A 19,057-nucleotide genomic window follows, 5' to 3' on the forward strand; every position below is an offset into this window, starting at 1 on the left:
TCTGTGTAACCTACTCTGTAACTTGCATTTCCATAGAATAAGTTAGGTCTTATCAAGTCCTTCTGTTGTACCATTATTCAAGGCACAGTAGAGGAATATAAGGTTAGAGAAAATGGTATGGATTTCTTCTCATAGTAGAGTAGTTCCTGACAGTTGGTACTCACTTCATTAACTGTAAAGTCAGCCTACACTCTTCTGGCTGTTTTTCTTGTGTTGCTATTTTTATTGGTAAGGATTTCATATTGGGAAAGAATTAACAAAGGAAAGAAACATTTAGTGATACTTAAGAATCTGATCATCTGAAACAACAATATTGTTTGGAACATACACACACACACACACACACACAGTTTAGACAGTAAAAGATTTAGAGGGAGGATCATATAAAAACTTCTAATCGTAATGAAATATTGTGGAAGATTTTGCTTTTTACTTTTATAAAATCATCATAAGATTATGATTTTGATGTCCTTCCCAATCCACCTCCCCACCCCCATCTTTAGTCATGGTGCATTTATGAGAATGCAGTAGACCTTAGCATACATAAGAGTGATGTTGATTCTGCTCCAGAGCAGTTCCTGCCATTCTTGAGATTTGGGTATGAGGCTTGCACACTGACTGAATGCTGCCAAAATACTGGCTTCACAGCAATGAAGGGTGTTTTGTAGGCCTTTTATGGCACTTCCAAATAGACAAAGCTGAAGATTTTGAAGCAGAGAATGTCACAGATCTGCTGTACTTAGGATTTAAACATAATATATTTTAATAAAAATTAAACACCGTTTCTGGATTATATAATTGAAAGAAATGTGTTTCTCTGACAGAGTGAAGGTACACTTCTAGCAACTGGTTCCTACGATGGGTTTGCCAGAATATGGACTAAAGATGGTAAATGAAGCTTTTTTTTTTTATCTTTCATTTGTTGTTATTGTTGATCTAAGTTATAAAGCTTAAAGTAATTTTAATGTTTTTCCTTTTGAATATTAGGTAACCTTGCTAGCACCTTGGGGCAGCATAAAGGCCCTATATTTGCATTAAAATGGAATAAGAAAGGAAATTTCATCCTAAGTGCTGGAGTAGACAAGGTAAAAAGAATATTTAACTTCTGTAAAGGTTAATTTGTTAAAGAGTATAATTGAAAGTAATGTTTTTCTCTACTAATCACATAAACAAGAAAACATTCATATTTGGTAAATTCATATATAAATTCATGATAGGAATAGTAATGCTTTCTTAGATTTTCTGTCAACTCATTCCTGAGTCTGCTCATTCAGATGCCTTTTATTCTTTATCTGTGTGACCACTCCTCATTTTTTGGGAATTTGAGCCATAATGAATGTCATACATCCTATACTTTTTGCCTCCCTTCTACAGTTTCTAGTTAATCTCATCAGTGAGTATGGCTCTGGAGAGATTTCATGGGAAATCGTAGAGCCAGTCTGTTAGCTGAACTCCTAATGTTTAATTGAAAATGTAAGAAATGCCGGATCTTTCCAGCTCTTTTCACCTAACAAGACTGGTAAATATGGATAGGTTGAAATCATGGCCTTCTTTCTCCTTCATTTTCTTAAGTTACTGCCTTTACCACACCTCCCAAAATGAATACAGATTTAAGACTATTCTAATACAGGAAAGTACACACTCAAAGTTAACTGTATATTGCCAAAAAAGGAAGTAGAAAAAAAAAGGAAGAAAAATGAAGGAGGCCAGGAATGGGAGGGAAGCACCCTATTAATAGTTATTGCCAGTCTACAATATTTTATGACCCCAAAGTTATGAAATTAGTGATGGGAGGGTATTAAAGGAATTGTGAATATATCTATTCAGATTTATATGTCATACTTTGATGTAATGTAAAAGACATTGTTTTACTTATTGTCAGAATTCAAGCTGCCTTTATAGGTAAATGTGAGTGTTAAAAATCTTAATATTGGGAATTAACTGATTAACTTTATTAACCAAAAATTTGCCTCCTTATAGCTAAGCAGCTATAAAAATCTTACATTAAATACACTATTGCAGTGGAGTTTCTTAAGCAATCTAATATAATGTCTGGTACTTTCTAGACAACAGTAATTGTTATTTGAAGTAAGTTGACTGATAAAAAGTCACCAGGGGAAAATTAAACAGCTTAATAGTCATCCCTCTCCTCCCCTTCCCCCGAAGTGGAATATAGCCTCGTTGTACTAAAGGTAAATGTTAAAAAATTAAATGCACTGTGACATTTCATATTGCTTTAATATAATTAGGCATCTAATTTATGCATCTATGATAAACTCTTTCTAGCTTCTTAGCAGTATATTTTTCTTTTCTATCTCAGACTACAATTATTTGGGATGCACATACTGGTGAAGCCAAACAACAATTTCCTTTTCATTCAGGTAAATCTTCACAATTTACATGAGAATTAGAACTTTCTTCTATTTTTCTAATTAAACTTTTAATAGCGTATAATTCATCTAAAATCTTGAAATATCCAGTATCGGTCTTGTTACTAGTCCTTTGAGGAGTTGATGTTCTTTGACTTTCAGATAGTTAATTGTCAGAGGATCTTCAAACGTTTTCTGTGAAATGTACCATAAAAAAAGCATTTGCAGTCTGGTGCAATTAGAGTTGGTAATATTTAATGGTAAGAACATAGATTTTTGAGTCAGGAGGTCAAGGTGTGAATGTCGATTCCACCCCACTTGACAAGCTTTAAGATTGAGCAAGTCATTGAACCTTTCTGAGCCTTACTTTCTCTATCTGAAAATGAGGGATAAAAACAATACCATTTGTTAAGAGCATAAGACATATATATGAAAATACTGTATAAACTCCTACAAGTTTAGATATTGTCATTTTTCATTTTGGATTTATGTATCTAAATCAGTCCACCTGCTTCCCTAAAATAAAAATTATTAGGCTTTCCTGGTAGTGTCGGAACTTTGGTGCTTTAGATGTTTTTCTCTTTTAAGAAATTGATACTTAAACCAGATAAATCTGATCCCCAGAATAGTGTGCTTCTTTCTCCATGATATACAGCCATGCAACAGGGCATACATCCTGATGTGTAGAGACACCTGGATTTTAGTACCTACACTCTTGTGCAGCCTAGAACTTTTGTGCCTACTTTCAGGGAGGTTCCTGAGGACAGGAACTGATGTTGAACTGGACCAAGATGCCTAATAACTATTAGAACGGTAGTTTTAGTACTGCCTGATTTAATTGCATTTTGCAAGATTTTGTTGTGGTTGGATAGAGTTTTGCATCGGCGCCTGACTTAAGTAACTCTGATTATTTTCAAAACTTTGGTAACATACTTTTTACAAACAGCCAATGACACAGTGTTACCATTAAAATTGAAATATACAGCTTCTGGCGTTTTGCTTTTTTGTATTTCTCTATTTAGTGTGATTAAGCAAGCCAAATAAGGTACAAAAATGATTTTTCAGTAGTATCTGAGTAACATAATTTTGCAAGTATTATGTTAAACATTTCAGCTTGATTAATACTTACCACATTAATAAGCATTTACACGTCAGTTTTTGTTTACCTGTTTTAATCCCGTTTTGCCTTTGCTTCTAGTCCTCACCCAGACGGAATTCTCTTAGCCCTCTGGCTGTTCTGCCTAAAGTTTCTCCTACATCCTAGGAGTGATGGAAAATTGAAATCAGTGTGTGTGTGTGGCACTGTTGCTAGCTGCTATATAATGTGTACCACCTTTGTGTTGGAGATGATGCTCTTTATATACACGATCCCGTTTAGTCTTGGCTACAGCCCAATGAGGTAGATGGTGTTGAAGTCATTTTACAAACAAATAACCTTTTTACCCATGGTATTCTTTCCTGTCATGCTTTTTTGGTTTTTTAAACGGCTTTATTGAGGTATAATTGGTGTAAAATCATCTATACATATTTACATTGCACAGTGTAATATATTTTGACATGTACACACACACACACACACACACACACACACACACACACACACCACTGAAACCATCACCACACTCAAGACAGTACATCTGTTAGCTTCAGAAGTTTCCTCCTACCCCCTTGAAATCATTCCCTTCCCCTTCCCCAGGTAGCCACTGATAGTCTTTCTGTCACCAGAAACTAGTCTACATTATATAAATAGAATCGCACAGTATGTATTCTTTTTGTGTCTGGTTTCTTTCACTCTGCATAATTATTTTGCATTTCTTTTGATTTATGAGTAGTATTCTGTTATGTTGATATACCAGTTTGTTTATCCATTTACCTGTTGAAGCAAATTTGAGTTGTTTCCAGGTTTTAGCTATTACAAATAAAACTGCTATCAACATTCCTGTGCTTATCTTTTTATGAACTTGTGTTTTCATTTCTCTGTGTAAAGACCTAGGAAAGTTATGGCTAGATATATGGTAGGTCTGTGTTTAACTTGTTAATGCCCAACTGTTTTCCAAAGTTTATGTTTTCCAAACTGGTTTACATTCTCAACAGCAGAGGGTATTCCAGTCCCTCCATTTCCTTGCCAACACTTGGTATGTGGTCAGTCTCTTTCATTGTAGCCACCCTAATGAGCGTGTAGTCGTATCTCACTGTGGTTTTCATTTTCATTTCCTAATGACTAATGATGTTGAGCATCTTGTCATGGTTTAATTTACCATCTGTATGTCTCCTTTGGTGAAGTATCTGTTCAAATCTTTGGATTTTTAATTTAACTTTGTTGTTTTCTTATTGAGTCTTGTGAACTCTTTATATATTCTGGATACAAGTCTGATCAAGTATTTACAAATATTGTCTCATAGTCTGGATTGTCTCTGCATTGTTTTGGCAGTGTGCCTCAAAGATCAGATATTATTAATGTTGATGAAGTCCTTAATTTATTAATTTGTTCTTTTATGTATCATGCTTTCAGTATCAATCTAACATGCTCTTTTTCTTTTTGCTTAATGTAGAAGTTGGGGTCACTGATTTGAGACCTTTCTGCTTTTCTAATGGGGATATTCAGTGCTATAAATTACTTCTAACTACTACTTAGTGACATCTCACAATTTTTCAAATGTGTTTTCATTCAGTTCAAAATACTTTCTGGAGTAATTTTGATTCCTTCTTTGACCCATGGGTTATTTAGAAGTGTGTTAATTTCTGAGTATTTGGAAAAATTTTAAAGATCTTTGTAATATTGCTTTCTAATTTAATTCCATTGTTCTCATAAATGTCATTTAGGTCAAGTTGTTTGATAATGTTCAAATCTTTTATGGCCTTTAGTGATTATTCTGTGTACTTAGACCATCTGTTACTGAGAGAGGGGTATAGAAATCATCAACAATAATTGGAAAATACAGTAATTTGTGTTTTCTTTGAAGCTCTGTCAATTTTTGCTTTATGTGTTTTGAAACAATGTTATTAGGGGCATGAACGTTTAGGAATGTTGCAACCTTATGTTGAATTGACCCTTTTATCGTTTTGTTAGCGGCCCTCTTTTTTTTTTCCATTTTATTTTTTGTGCTCTGAAATCTACTTTGTCTCATATTAATGTAGCCCTTCCAGTTTTCTTTTGGTTAGTGTTGGCATGGTATATATTTCTCCATGCTTTTACTTATAATCTATTAATTTTGTTATATTTGGTGTATATTTTATGTAGGCATCATATATTGCTTGTTCATTCAGTATCAGCGTCTGCCTTTTAATGGCAATATTTAGGCTATTTACATTTAATGTGATTATTGATAATGATTGCATTTAAATTAATCATATTTCTATTTATCTCATCTTCTTTTGCTATTTTTCCGCTTCCATTTGGATTAATTGAATATTTGTGTGATTACATTTTTCCTCCTTTAGTGGGTTATTAACTGTAAATCTTTTATTATAATGGTTGCCTTGGGATTTATAGTACACATCTTTAACTTACCACCATCTATCTTCAAGTGATATTTTAAAGGGGTTAAATAATAAAATTTTTTACCCATAGTTACCATTTCCAACTCTTCATTCCTTTGCACAGATACATAGTTTCATCTGGTATCATTTATTTCCTGCTTGAACTGCTTTAACATTCCTTATAGTGTAAATCTTATGTTGATGAATTCTTTTGTAGGTATTAAGAAGTCTTCATTACTGAAAGATATTTTTGTTGGGTATAGAATTCTGGGGTTGACAGGGTTTTTTTCTTTCAGTACTTTAAAGAAAAGGTTGCTCTGTCCTCTTCTTATTTACACTGTTTCAATTTGAACTTGCTACCATTTTTTATCCTTATTATTCTTGTCTTGTTTTCTCTGGCTGCTTTTAAGATTTTTCTCCTTATAACTGATTTTGTGCAATTTGCATATGTTGTGCCTTGGTTTAGTTTTCTTTATGTTTTTTGTCCTTGGAGCTTCTTGGATTTCTTCGTTCATAGTTTTCTTCAAATTAGAAATTTTTTTGACCATTATTCTTTAAAAAATATTCTACCTCCTCCCCACATTTATTTTTAACTTGAAATTCTGATTATGTTTATTAGTCTGCTTGATGTCCCGTAATTCACTGATGCGCCGTTCATTTTTTTATCCAGTCTTTTTTTTTTCATAATCTCTGCTGTTTTCAAGCTCACACATCTTTTCTTCTGCAGCATCTAATCTAGAGTTTATTCCATCCAGTACGTTTTTTATCTCACATGTTTCAGTTTTAATCTCTAGAAGTTTGATTTAGGTCTTTTTTACATCTTCCATGTTGCTACTTAACTATTTGAACAAACCATATATAGTTGCAAGTGCTTTAATGTCTAGGTCAGTTTTTATGATTTGATTTTTCTCTTCATTTTGGTCATATTTTCCTGCATCTTTGCATGCCTTGTTACTTTTGATTGGAAGTGAGGCATTTTGAATTTTATGTCGTTAGTTGCTGGATATTTCTGTATTCTTATAAGTATTTGTGAATTTATTCTGGGACATAGTTAAATTACTTGGAAATGGTTTGATCCTTTTGTGTCATGCTTGTAAGATTTGTTAAATGGCAGTGAAACAGTGCTCGGTGTACGGCTATTTATTTCCTGGTAATGAGGCAAGAACCTAGGTGTACTCTGACCAGTGTTCCATGAATCAAAAGGTTTTCTAGTCTGGTGGATTTAGACAGTGTTCCCAATCTTGAGTATCAGGCATTGTTTCTTCTAATTCTTTTGAGTGGTTCTTTCCCAGGTCTCAGCTAGTATCTTCAGATACTTGTGCTGATTAGTACTCAGCTAACTGTGTGAATAGGGCCCACTTCAGGTCTTCAGAATTCTTTCTCTGTCTGCATAGCTCTGTCCCTTCTAGTTTTGGGAATTCTAGCTGCCTTCAGTTTTCCACATTTTGAGCTTTATCTCTTCCACTCAGGAATTTCATTAATCTCTTCCTAGGGAGATTCCTCTTCCCTGTGCCAAGATCTGGACATTTTTCCAGATCATATGTTTGAGCAGTTATAGAGGCACACTGTTGGTTGATTTCCCTTCTCTCAGGAACCATGGTCCTTTATTGCCTGGTGCCCAGAGTTCTGAACTATTATTTCATATATTCTGTAATTTTTTTGGTTGTTTTGGGCAGGAGGTAAATTTGGTCCCTGTTACTCCATCTTGATCAGGAATGAAAGTCTACCATGCTTTTTAAATTACCATATTTTAAATCCTGCACTGTATTTTTGTCCACATACACTCTTACATAAAGCATAAATCATGATTATAGATGAGTTAACCACTTCATATTCATTAGGATGGCTATAAAACGTAACAGTGTTCACGATGATGCGGCGAAATTAGAATCCTTGTACTTTGCTAGTAGGTATGTAAAATAGTACAGTCGTTGTGGAAAACAGTATGACAGTTCCTCAAAAAGTTAAATAGAGTTACCATATGACCCAGCAATTCTACTCCTAGGCAATTGAATTGAACGCAGGGACTTGAACGAATTCATGTCCGTCAATGTTCATAGCAGCATTTTTCACAGTAGCCAAAGGGTAGGAACAACCCACTGTCCGTTAGCGGATGAGTGGAAAAACAGAATGGGTCTCTATATACAATACATTATTATTCAGCCATAAAAAGGAATGAAGTTCTGATACATGCTACAACACCAGAGAATTTGTACATGTTATGCTAAGTGAAATAAACCAGACATAAAAGGACAAAGAGTATGATTCTACATGAGTAGAATCTAGAATCATTCTAGAGTATGATTCTAGATATTTCAAGAGTATGAAATGTCTAGAATAGGCAAATTCATAGAGACGAATGTAAAGATTCAAGGTTACAGAGGCTGGGAGGAGGGGGAAATGGAGAGTTACTGCTTAATGGTTACAGAGTTTCTGTTTGGGGTGATGAAGAACTTTTTTTTTTTTTTTTTGCGGTGTGTGGGCCTCTCACTGTTGTGGCCTCTCCCGTTGCGGAGCACAGGCTCCGGACGCACAGGCTCAGCGGCCATGGCTCACGGGCCCAGCCGCTCTGCGGCATGTGGAATCCTTCCGGACCGGGGCATGAACCCGTGTCCCCTGCATCAGCAGGCGGACTCCCAACCACTGTGCCACCAGGGAAGCCCAATGATGAAGAACTTTTGAAAATAGTGGTGATGACTGTACAACATTGTGAATGTAATTGATACAACTGAATTGTACAGTTAATTAAATGACAAGTTTTATGTTATGTATGACCACAATATTTTAAAATTATTAATGTAATATACTAAAAACCATTGAATTGCACACTTTAAGTGGATGAAATTTATGGTATATAAATTATATCTCAATGAAGCTTTTTTTAAAATAAAAATAAATGAATATTAAATGCCTTTTTTCCCTTCCCTCATAGGTTTGTTACCTTTCTAAATTGTGAAGGGTGCATGGGTTAACCAAAAAATAAATCAGAATTGGAGGACACAAAAATAGAACCTTAGCTCCAGGAATTTTTTTTTTTTTTTTTTGGCTACACTGCATGGCTTGTGGGATCCTTGTTCCCCAGTCAGGGATCGAACCGTGCCCCTTGCAATGGGAGCACGGAGTCCTAACCACTGAACCGCCAGGGAATTCCAGCTCCAGGAATTTAAAAGATTTTGTAACCCTAGGCAAATTAACTTTTCTTAGCCTCTTTCATCATGTGTAAAATGAGACTAGTAATAGTAAACACACCTCTCACATATTACCTACATAAAAATACATTTTATGTTAAAGATGTGTTTTTATCCTAAAGAACTTGTATTACCTAGACTCATTTTTATTTATTTATTTATTTATTTTTGGCGGTACGCAGGCCTCTCACTGTTGTGGCCTCTCCCGTTGTGGACCACGGGCTCCGGACGCGCAGGCTCAGCAGCCATGGCTCACGGGCCCAGCCTCTCCACGGCACGTGGGATCTTCCCGGGCCGGGGCATGAACCCGTGTCCCCTGCATCAGCAGGCGGACTCTCAACCACTGCACCACCAGGGAAGCCCCCGCATGTGTCTTTTTGAATTATGGTTTTCTCTGGGTATCTGCCCAGTAGAGGGATTGCTGGGTCGTATGGTAGTTCTGTTTTTAGTTTTTTAAGGAACCTCCATACTGTTCTCCATAGTGGCTGTATCCATTTACATTCCCACCAACAGTGCAAGAAGGCTCTCTTTTCTCCACACCCTCTCCAGCATTTGTTGTTTGTAGATTTTTTGGTGATGCCCATTCTGAATGGTGTGAGGTGATACCTCATTTTTAAATTTTAGGAATAAATATAAAGTAATGAGGTACGGGTTCTTAGATTATACCAGTCTGTTATCATTGTATCTTATGAGCCAGGCATATCACAGAAGTATTAATCACATAACTCATATGGCACCACTCCCCAGCTTCCTCCACTTATCTTTACCTGGTTATACAGTTTGTTTTTGTTTTGTTCTGAACCTATTGGTATATTTGTTTGAATGCTGTTTCAAATTTTCTCAGCCTTCTATTTAACATTTTGCAGATGACTCTACCAAATTAACACCCTGGTGGAACATGACAGATACTTGGCTTTCTTCATAGCATTTTGTTATACTTTTTTTTAAAACTTATTTTTTGTTGTTGGTTTTTGCGGTACGCGGGCCTCTCACTGTTGTGGCCTCTCCTGTTGCGGAGCTCCGGACGCGCAGGCTCAGCGGCCACGGCTCACGGGAAGGAGCCGAGAAAGGGAGCAGTTGCTGGTGAAGGTCCAGGCTCAACCTGATCCAGGCAGGGCTCTGGAGTGTTTGTTGCACCTCAGGGTTTTCCTCCTCTTGAGCCAAGGGTGCTTGGTTTTTGAATCTCACCTTCCCCCCCAGCTACCTACTGCCTACTCTAAATCCAGTGTTTTTGATATGCTTCTATTGCTTAACCCAGTTACTTGCTACATTACCTTAATCTGCATTGCTAATTATAGAGAGGCTTTGCACTTTGCACCGGGGGAAAATGAAAGGAAAGAATCTTTAATCATATCAGATCTAAAATAAGTATTAAATGCCAGCCAGCTTTTGGGCCTCTGAGGTTTTAAATTCAATGATGTAGATTTTAAGAGGTATTTGACAAGAATCACTTAGAAGAAAAATGTATTTGCAAATCATGCAATATTCCATTTATCAGTTGAGTAGACAGTGGAAATGATACTTATTCAGTGTAACGTTTGTCTAACTTGTAATTTACATAGTATATTCCATACACAATCTAACTTGATTTTCACAATATTCTTGGGTACTAAGCTTAAAGGTTTTATCTCCATTTTTAAATTATTTTTTTAATTTTTATAAATTTATTTATTTATTATTTATGGCTGTGTTGGGTCTTCGTTGCTGCCCGCGGGCTTTTTTTTTTTCTAGTTGTGGCGAGTGGTGGCTACTCTTTGATGTGGTGCGCCGGCTTCTCATTGCGGTGGCTTCTCTTGCGGAGCACAGGCTCTAGGCGCACGGGCTCAGTAGTTGTGGCTCACAGGCTCTAGAGCTCAGGCTCAGTAGTTGTGGCACACGGGCTTAGTTGCTCCGTGGCATGTGGGATCTCCCCGGACGGGATCGAACCAGTGTCCCCTGCATTGGCAGGCAGATTCTTAACCACTGTGCCACCAGGGAAGTCCCCCCATTTTTTTCAGGAGAGAAAGATAGCATGAGAGGTGACTTGCTTAGGGCCCACTAGTTAGGGAGTAGCAAAACAAGGCTTCTTATCCATTGAACACTCACAGAATTTCAGAAACAAGAGGAAGTGTAGCATCACATTTAATTTTATCATTTTGCAAATGAGGAGCCAAGAATCCAGTGCTAGTAATTTACAGGGCAAGCTCTCAGGAACCCTCATCTCCTGGTGACCAGACCAGTGTACTTTCTATTAGGCTGTGTCTCACATGGAGACAACCAAACTGAAATGTATTAATATTTGTAATATTTAAGTACCATAATTTTAAAAATTCTATTAATACCATAAAAAGTATAAAGTAAAATATTTTAAGTTCCTATTAATAGCATACTTAATGTCTAACCATGGTTTAAAACTAAAGCTCCTAGGTTTCAGTACATGTGGAATGAATGCAAACCTTGCCTGTTTTTCTTTTCAGCGCCAGCATTGGATGTTGATTGGCAGAGCAACAACACCTTTGCTTCTTGTAGTACAGATATGTGCATTCATGTCTGTAAGTTAGGACAAGACAGACCTATTAAAACATTCCAGGGACACACGGTGAGAAACCTTTTTTTTCCCTCCTTTAAAGTGATTATGATGAATAAGTAATGTTTCAGAGTGGTTTTGAAGTATGCATGTTTAATACCCAAAAAACAACCAAGTCTATGAAATGAAAATGTGAATGTTCACTGTTATTTTTAGAATGAAGTAAATGCTATCAAATGGGACCCAACTGGCAATCTCCTGGCATCCTGTTCTGATGACATGACTTTAAAGGTAATTCAGATAGTGGGGAGAAATGGGGTTGAGGAGTTACACACTGTGGCTGCTCTGGCTGTTGTAAGATTGTTTAGAATGTCTCTCTTATAGTTGGGAATTATGATACTGAGGTTTGTGCTATTATAAATTGTCTTCACTATTAGGGAGTCATATATTGGCACAATTAAAGGTTATTTGCACATGTAAGGATCTGATTCATAGGTAGCAAAGATCTTTGTAGGATTCATGGATTTGACTGAAATTCTGAGAATTGTGTTAATTGGATTTTGCTGTGGTGTGAGTATATATCACCCTTTCTGGGAAACTGATATATAGTAGATATATAGCTTAGTTGGTGAGTGAGTATAGCTGACATGTCAGTACTCACATCTCAATATGAATTTATGTTTTTCTTGTTGCATAACTAAAAGCAAAAACTAACACCTAGCACCTACGCATATGACATACCAAAATTAAAGAAGAAAAGCAGTTTGAGACGAAGAACAACATAATACTAATCTTCAAAATTAATGAAGCTTGCACCCTGTGCTTCACCATGTTAACTATATGAAAAGAATTTATCTTTGACTTTACAGTGCCAGTGACTGCAGACGTGATGACCCTTATAGATAGGATAATCATGAAGGGAAACTGCTTTTCCTCTTCCCATGAACAGACTAAATGTAACCTTGGTAACCTGGTGGTTTTTCTCCTTAAATACCTGCTGTGTTTTTAGTTAGATAGTTTTTTCAAGCCTGGACTCCTTTGTAAACGTTGCTGGTAAAAATGCTTTTCTTCACGCTCTTGTTTGTGAGATTACTTTGCGTGCACATGCATTATGCTTATAAAATGAAAAACTTCTGGAACAGAGTATGGCACATATGAGGAAATGAAAGAAGGCCGGTGGCTATAGAGAGCCTACTGTCAGGGACTGAGTTGCAGCTAGAGAGAGAAGTTTAAATTAGAAAATATTAGAGAGCTTTTTTTAGTTCTAAGAATAATAAAAGGTCATAGAATTTTAAAGCAGAAGCTAGAAGGATGGATAATGTCTAGTGAAGCCATATTTTGAGAACAAGGAACAGCAGATGAGTGAGAGGATTATCTCCAGCTTGGACAGTGCCTTTGAGTCATGCAAGTGGAGGTGCCAGGTCGGTCTGATGCTCAGAGAACAATTCTAAGCCTGACATAAAAAATTTGGGAATTCTCAATAGGTGGGTGGTCATTCAAAGGCATGGGCATGGACAAAATTGTGTAGGTAGAAATGTACAGAGTAAAAGAAGAGGAAAGCTTAAAAAAGTCTTAAGAAACTCTAGCATTTAGCAGCTCAAGAGGAATGAGACTCCAACAGGAAATTGGAATGACCTCTGGAAACAGTGTGTAAAGAGAAGAGTACTTCAAGGGAGGTGATGGATGGGAGTGGTCAGTGTCATCAGTGCTGTCGAAAGCTCACATGAAGTATCAATATGTTTTGGAAACATACCTTTTGGATTTATTTACATGGAGTTATGTATACCTAGGATACAAAAACATGATGTTATTGCTTCATTATCTCATTAGTTTCATTGCAGAAGTGTGAAGCACAGCTAATTTTTGTTTCTTTGTTGGTACTTGGGTTTGGTGTATGTGTGTTTGTATTTGGCAAGGTTTCCCCCCATGTCTTTACTGAATGATTTTGTTAGAAATACTGTTGGTGTAGGTTTCTCTTAATTTTTGCTCAAAAATAATATGAATTATTTTTTAACCTGTATACACAGGCATGTTTTCAACTCTAGAAAGGCGTATTCTCTACTCACCATTCTAACTTTACCGCTTTGTTACTTTTCACGGTTTCTTGTATGTGAATCATTTACAATTTCTGAATTTTATATGGGAAGAATACTTGACATGAGATCTACCCTTAACAGATTTTTAAGTGCACAAAACAAGTGTTATCGTCCTAAGCACAACGCAGTGAGGCAGATCTCTAGAGCTGAGATTTTATGCTTGTTTACTAGCAGCCCCTCCCTGTGACCCCACCACCTCTGGCAACCACCATTCTTTTTTTTTTTCTTTTCCATTAATGTTTTTTTTTTCCTTTTTACACCAATAATTTATTTTTTATTTTTGTAACATCTTTATTGGAGTATAATTGCTTTACAGTGAATGGTGTGTTAGTTTCTGTCCTTTATGGTTTACTATAGGATACTGAATACAGTTTCCTGTGCTATACTATAGGACCTTGCTGTTTATCCCCACCATTCTTTTCTTTGCTTTTATGAGTTGGACTCTTAGATACATCATGTAAATGGAATCATACAACATTCGTCCTTAGAATTTATGCATGTTGTCACATATTGCAGGATTTCCCCATATGTTAAGGCTGAATAATACTCCATTGTATATATATGCATTTTCTTCATCCATTCATCCATTGATGGGCACTTAGGATGTTTCCATATCTTGGCTTTTATGAATAATGCTGCAGTGAACAAGGGCATACAGATGCCTCCTCAAGATCCTGATTTCGATTTTTTTTTTTGATAAATACCCAGAAGTGGAATTGCTGATCATATATAGTGGTAGTTGTTAAAATTTGGGGGAGCACCTCCATACTATTATTCATAGTGGCTACACCATTTTGCAATCATTTATCAATAGTTTACAAGGTTTCCAATTTCTCCACAACCTTGACAACATTTTTAAAAATTTTAATAGCCATCCTAACAGTTGTGAAGTGGTATCTCATAGTTTTGATTTTCTTTTCACTGATGATCAGTGACATTGGGCATCTCTTCATACACCACCTATTGGCCATTTGTGTATCTTCTCTGGAGAAATGTCTATTTAAGTCCTTTGTCCATTTCTAAATTGGGTTATTGGGGGTTTTGCTGTTGAGTTGTAGGGTTTCTTTACATATTTTGGAAATTAACTCCTTATTGGATATATGGTTTGCAGTATTTTCTCTCATTCCATGGTTTGCCTTTTTACTTCATTGTTTCCTTTGCTGTGCAGAAACTTTTAAATTGTATGTAGTACCGCTTGCTTTTTTTTTTTTTTTTTTTTGCTTTCATTGCCTATGCTTTGGTGTCAACATGAATCATATTATATTTATCTGTATGTTGCTTATCTATTTTCTCTTCCTGATTGCAAAATAGTTCCTGATTCTAAATTCTAAGAGGAATTTGTAATGTAGATCTTTTATTTTAAAGGACAGAATAAAAACTAATGCCTTAAACATTGTAGGATCATTAACTGAGGAACTTACTGAATGTTGGAGTTTGTACCATCTGAAGCTATCAAAAGTAATCTTAGAACTACAGTTAATTGAATCCTGAAGCCTCACAATAGTGAATATTTAGAAAGGACTTGAAGCTAATTTGTCATTTTTAAAAGATAAATATTAAATATATTCTACATTTTAATTTATTTGTATGTATTCTCTTGATCTCTATAATTATTGTTCCGGTGTACCGCTATATTTTGGACTGGCAAGATAACATTATAAAAGTACCCTTTGTATGGAAAAATAATTACATACCTTTTTCCTTTTTGCTTAGATATGGAGTATGAAACAAGACAACTGTGTCCATGATTTGCAAGCACATAATAAAGAAATTTATACTATCAAGTGGAGTCCAACAGGGCCAGGGACAAATAATCCAAATGCCAACCTCATGTTAGCAAGGTAACATTTCTGTTTTGCTTTTCCTTTATGAGTCTTTTACAAAGAAAACCTCTTATAAATATGACAGAAAAATAGGAAAAATTCCATGAAATGGGAATGTATCCTATAAGGAATATTTTTTTTTAATGGGAACCTTTAGACACAGAGTTGTTTTATTATTTCAGGTCATAATGGATGTTTGTATCTGGAGATAGCAAATAATTTACTGATAATATCAAATATTGATTAAAACCCAAGTAATTGAAGCATAATGCAATACAGTTTTTTCAGCATTTAAAAAAATAAGTTAAAAACATATTTAATGTAGCATTTCAAAACTGTGTGTCAATATAAAGGAGTTATTTAAAGAGAAAAGGAATACAGTGAATTAGCTCATTTATGTTTTCCAGTTTACAGACTTGGAGATGTGCTTAATGAAGCTGTCATGTCTCCGATTAGCTTTGTTTCCAGAACACTTTCTTCCTAACAGCACCGTCTGCTTCTCATGAGGAATTCATGGCTAGCTATTAGGAATGGCTGAATATTGTAGATTGGGGGTGGGGCTGAGAGTATTTCATTACTTATAAAATCTTTTTTTTTCCTCCCTTGTCAGTGCATCCTTTGATTCTACTGTTAGATTATGGGATGTAGACCGAGGAATTTGCATCCATACTCTGACAAAACACCAAGAGCCTGTGTACAGTGTAGCTTTCAGTCCTGATGGCAGGTATCTGGCGAGTGGTTCTTTTGACAAATGTGTGCACATCTGGAACACACAGGTATGTCCAAGTTATTTAAATAGTCAAGTATTCTTATGTAAGAATATAAGAAGCATTTGTCTAAACAAAATTTTTTTTTTTTTAGTTTTGGTTGTCATTCCTTTTGTGTTATCAATTCAGTTCGTTTTTATATGAGCACTTTTTGGGGGGAATTTACAGCTAAGTAAAGATCGAAACCAGCTGAAGTGAGATTTTCATAATATGGACCAAAATTTAGAGTCTCTGTTTTATTTTTTCCAACAGTTTTGCAGACATGAAATGTGAGAGTTTAAGATGCATTTATTTAGATAAATGATACCATTTCTTTATGTTCTAAAAGAATTGTCTTCAGAGAAGGTATATATGAGCAGTTTAAAAAATGTGTTAAAGGACAAGGTTTTATGATTGAGCACATAATTTATCAGAAACGAACTTAAAACTATGTACCACCTTTTTAGGGACAATGCTACAGAGATCCTTTCTTAAAAATGGAGAAAACAGTTTTGTTGCTTTCATTATTTTAATCTTTTCAGTGTTTTAGTTTTTACATGCCAAATACTTTTTCTTTAATATCAGTCATGTGACTCTCCCTGCCCCACCCCCTGTTCAAAAATCAGATCTTTACTGCTTGTATTATATGCACAATAAGTTATTGTGGGTTATTTCTCTTTGTGTTGCTGATCACCATAGTTGGTCAGCCTATTTTGCATAAATCATCATTTTCCCATATTATTTTTGATTAACTTATACATTCAAATGGTCTCCAACACCCTCCCCCCATTATAAAAAGGTATACACTGAGAAGTTTTGCTCCCATTTTTTTCTTGATCCTCTACAGATAACTTTTTTTATCGGTTTCTCTTTCATTCTTCTTGAGGTTTTTTTGTAGATAAAAGCATTATGATTCTTTCATTTTATACTCCCACTGTTTTATTTTTTCATTTATATTATACTCCCTTAGAATTGGTTTTTATATATGGTGTGAGGTATAGTTCTAATTCTGTCTTTCTTTATGGATCACCAGTTTTCTTGGCACTATTTACTGTCCCTTCACTGTGTCAGAATGTCACTTCTTTCATATACTACGTTCTTGTATGTTTTGTTCATAGATTCTCTTGTATTCCATTGATTGATACATTTGTATGTACCTGCATTGTTAGTTTAATTTTAGTGACTGTAACTTTGTTATTCCCCCTCATTGTCTTTTTCTTTTTCCTTCAGTAAAGTTTTATAATTTCTTCATAAAGATCTTTTTTACAAAATGTATTCTGAGATGCCTTATGGATTTTATTGTTACTGTGTTTAGCATGTTTTAAAAAATAATATTCCTTTTACTTGTGGTTGCTCATGTTTGGAACATTATGAATTTTGGCATGTTGATGTTGACTCCATCAAACCTGCTGAGCCCTCTCATTGTTTCTAATTACTTACCGGCTTGCAGGATCTTAGTTCCCCGACCAGGGATTGAACCCATGCCCCCTGCAGTGGAAGCACAGAATCCTAACCACTGGGCCATCAGGGAATTCCCAGTCTTTCTGTTTTGATTGAATAGCAGAGGCTTTATAGATAATCTGCCGATTGTATACATTTTCCATCACTCATTCACTCCATTTTGAGTTAATTAATTTAAAATAAAATTTGGGTATAGAACTGTAGAGTTCTAAGGGAAGATACTGCTAGACTTCTAAGGGCATTTGAGTAACCATACTGTTTTGTTGTATCACTATTGTGTATCAAAATGTCATTTTACTTTTTTTCTTTTAAGTTTGAAAATAGCTTTCAGTGCAGGAGAAAGTAATTGTCTTTTTGTCGATATGTACACCTATTTTTTTCTTTCATTACTTGGATGATATGTTATCTAAGCATTTGACAGTTAAATTGTTACAGTCTGGTCAGAACACAGGTTTGAGTAGATGCTGAGGCTCCTTTGGCTTTTGTTAATGTGATAGCGCTGGCTTGTTGACCATGCTGTTTCGGTTCAATTATAGCCTGATTGAAGCTTAGAAATTGGTAAGTACTATTGAAAGACAGTGTCGGTTTTTAACCCCAAAATTGACAATCCTGTAGATTTTACTCTCTATACAACAGCCTGTCTCGTTGGCGCCACTCCATTCTCTTCTAATTAACTGTAGATACTTAAGGCCTCCTGTACTCGTGCTTTTTCATTAATCTCTTAAATTGTGAGAAATTTTAGGTAGGAGGAAAAGAACAGTTGAGACTTCCCATTGTGATCTTCTAGCTTAGTGATTAGCTTAGGGCTGGCTGTCTCAGAAGGTTATGTCTTGGTTCCATGTTGTGTTTAGGTAGTTCTGCTACTTCCAGTTTGAGTTTTTTAGTTCACCATGAAGCTGTGAGATACTTTTCTGGTTTGTCAGGACAGAACACCGGAAGCATATTTTTCATTATTTTTCATTTCTCACAGCAGAACCTCTGACCTTTGCCCTGTTTAATAACTGGTTTCCTAGGAGAATACATTTTTGTACTAAGTTTCAGTTATTGAATGGCAGCTGAATGATTTTGGTTTCCATTGCCGAAGGAATAAAATAATTGAGTTATATTTATGAGTCGGCTAAATTGATGATGAAATTGGTAGTGTTCCTGGTTGTACTTTGTTTTCTTTTAACTTAAAAAATCTTTCAATAATAATGTACATGTGCTCTTTTAGCTTCTTTTATAATTCTCCTAGCTTAGGGGCACTTCTAGGGTCAAAATTCTCCTAGCTTAGGGGCACTTCTAGGGTCAAAGCACTTCTTAGCTAAGAATGGTTATCAATACTGGAGAAGCCGCACGTGTGTGTGTGTGTGTGTGTGTGTGTGTGTGTGTGTGTGTGTGTGTGTGTG

General features: G+C 35.6%; 1 protein-coding gene across 6 annotated transcripts in view; it reads left to right on the plus strand.

Moving 5' to 3' along the window:
• The window catches only part of TBL1XR1 (TBL1X/Y related 1), a 189,520-nt gene that overhangs the window by 164,348 nt on the left and 6,115 nt on the right, over positions 1 to 19,057 (plus strand). For all 6 annotated transcript variants that reach the window (XM_027111536.1, XM_027111520.1, XM_027111563.1 and 3 more), the window contains 7 exons: positions 825 to 888; positions 988 to 1,085; positions 2,321 to 2,381; positions 11,494 to 11,615; positions 11,760 to 11,834; positions 15,353 to 15,480; positions 16,073 to 16,238. In XM_027111536.1, the coding sequence (XP_026967337.1) occupies positions 825 to 888; positions 988 to 1,085; positions 2,321 to 2,381; positions 11,494 to 11,615; positions 11,760 to 11,834; positions 15,353 to 15,480; positions 16,073 to 16,238 (714 nt within the window). The remainder of the gene's footprint in view (positions 1 to 824; positions 889 to 987; positions 1,086 to 2,320; positions 2,382 to 11,493; positions 11,616 to 11,759; positions 11,835 to 15,352; positions 15,481 to 16,072; positions 16,239 to 19,057) is intronic.

The sequence above is a fragment of the Aethalodelphis obliquidens genome, unplaced genomic scaffold (genome assembly GCF_003676395.1).
Source record: "Aethalodelphis obliquidens isolate GAN/ISIS:26980383/991018 unplaced genomic scaffold, ASM367639v1 scaffold1, whole genome shotgun sequence".
In the NCBI taxonomy this organism is placed as follows: Eukaryota; Metazoa; Chordata; class Mammalia; order Artiodactyla; family Delphinidae; genus Aethalodelphis; species Aethalodelphis obliquidens.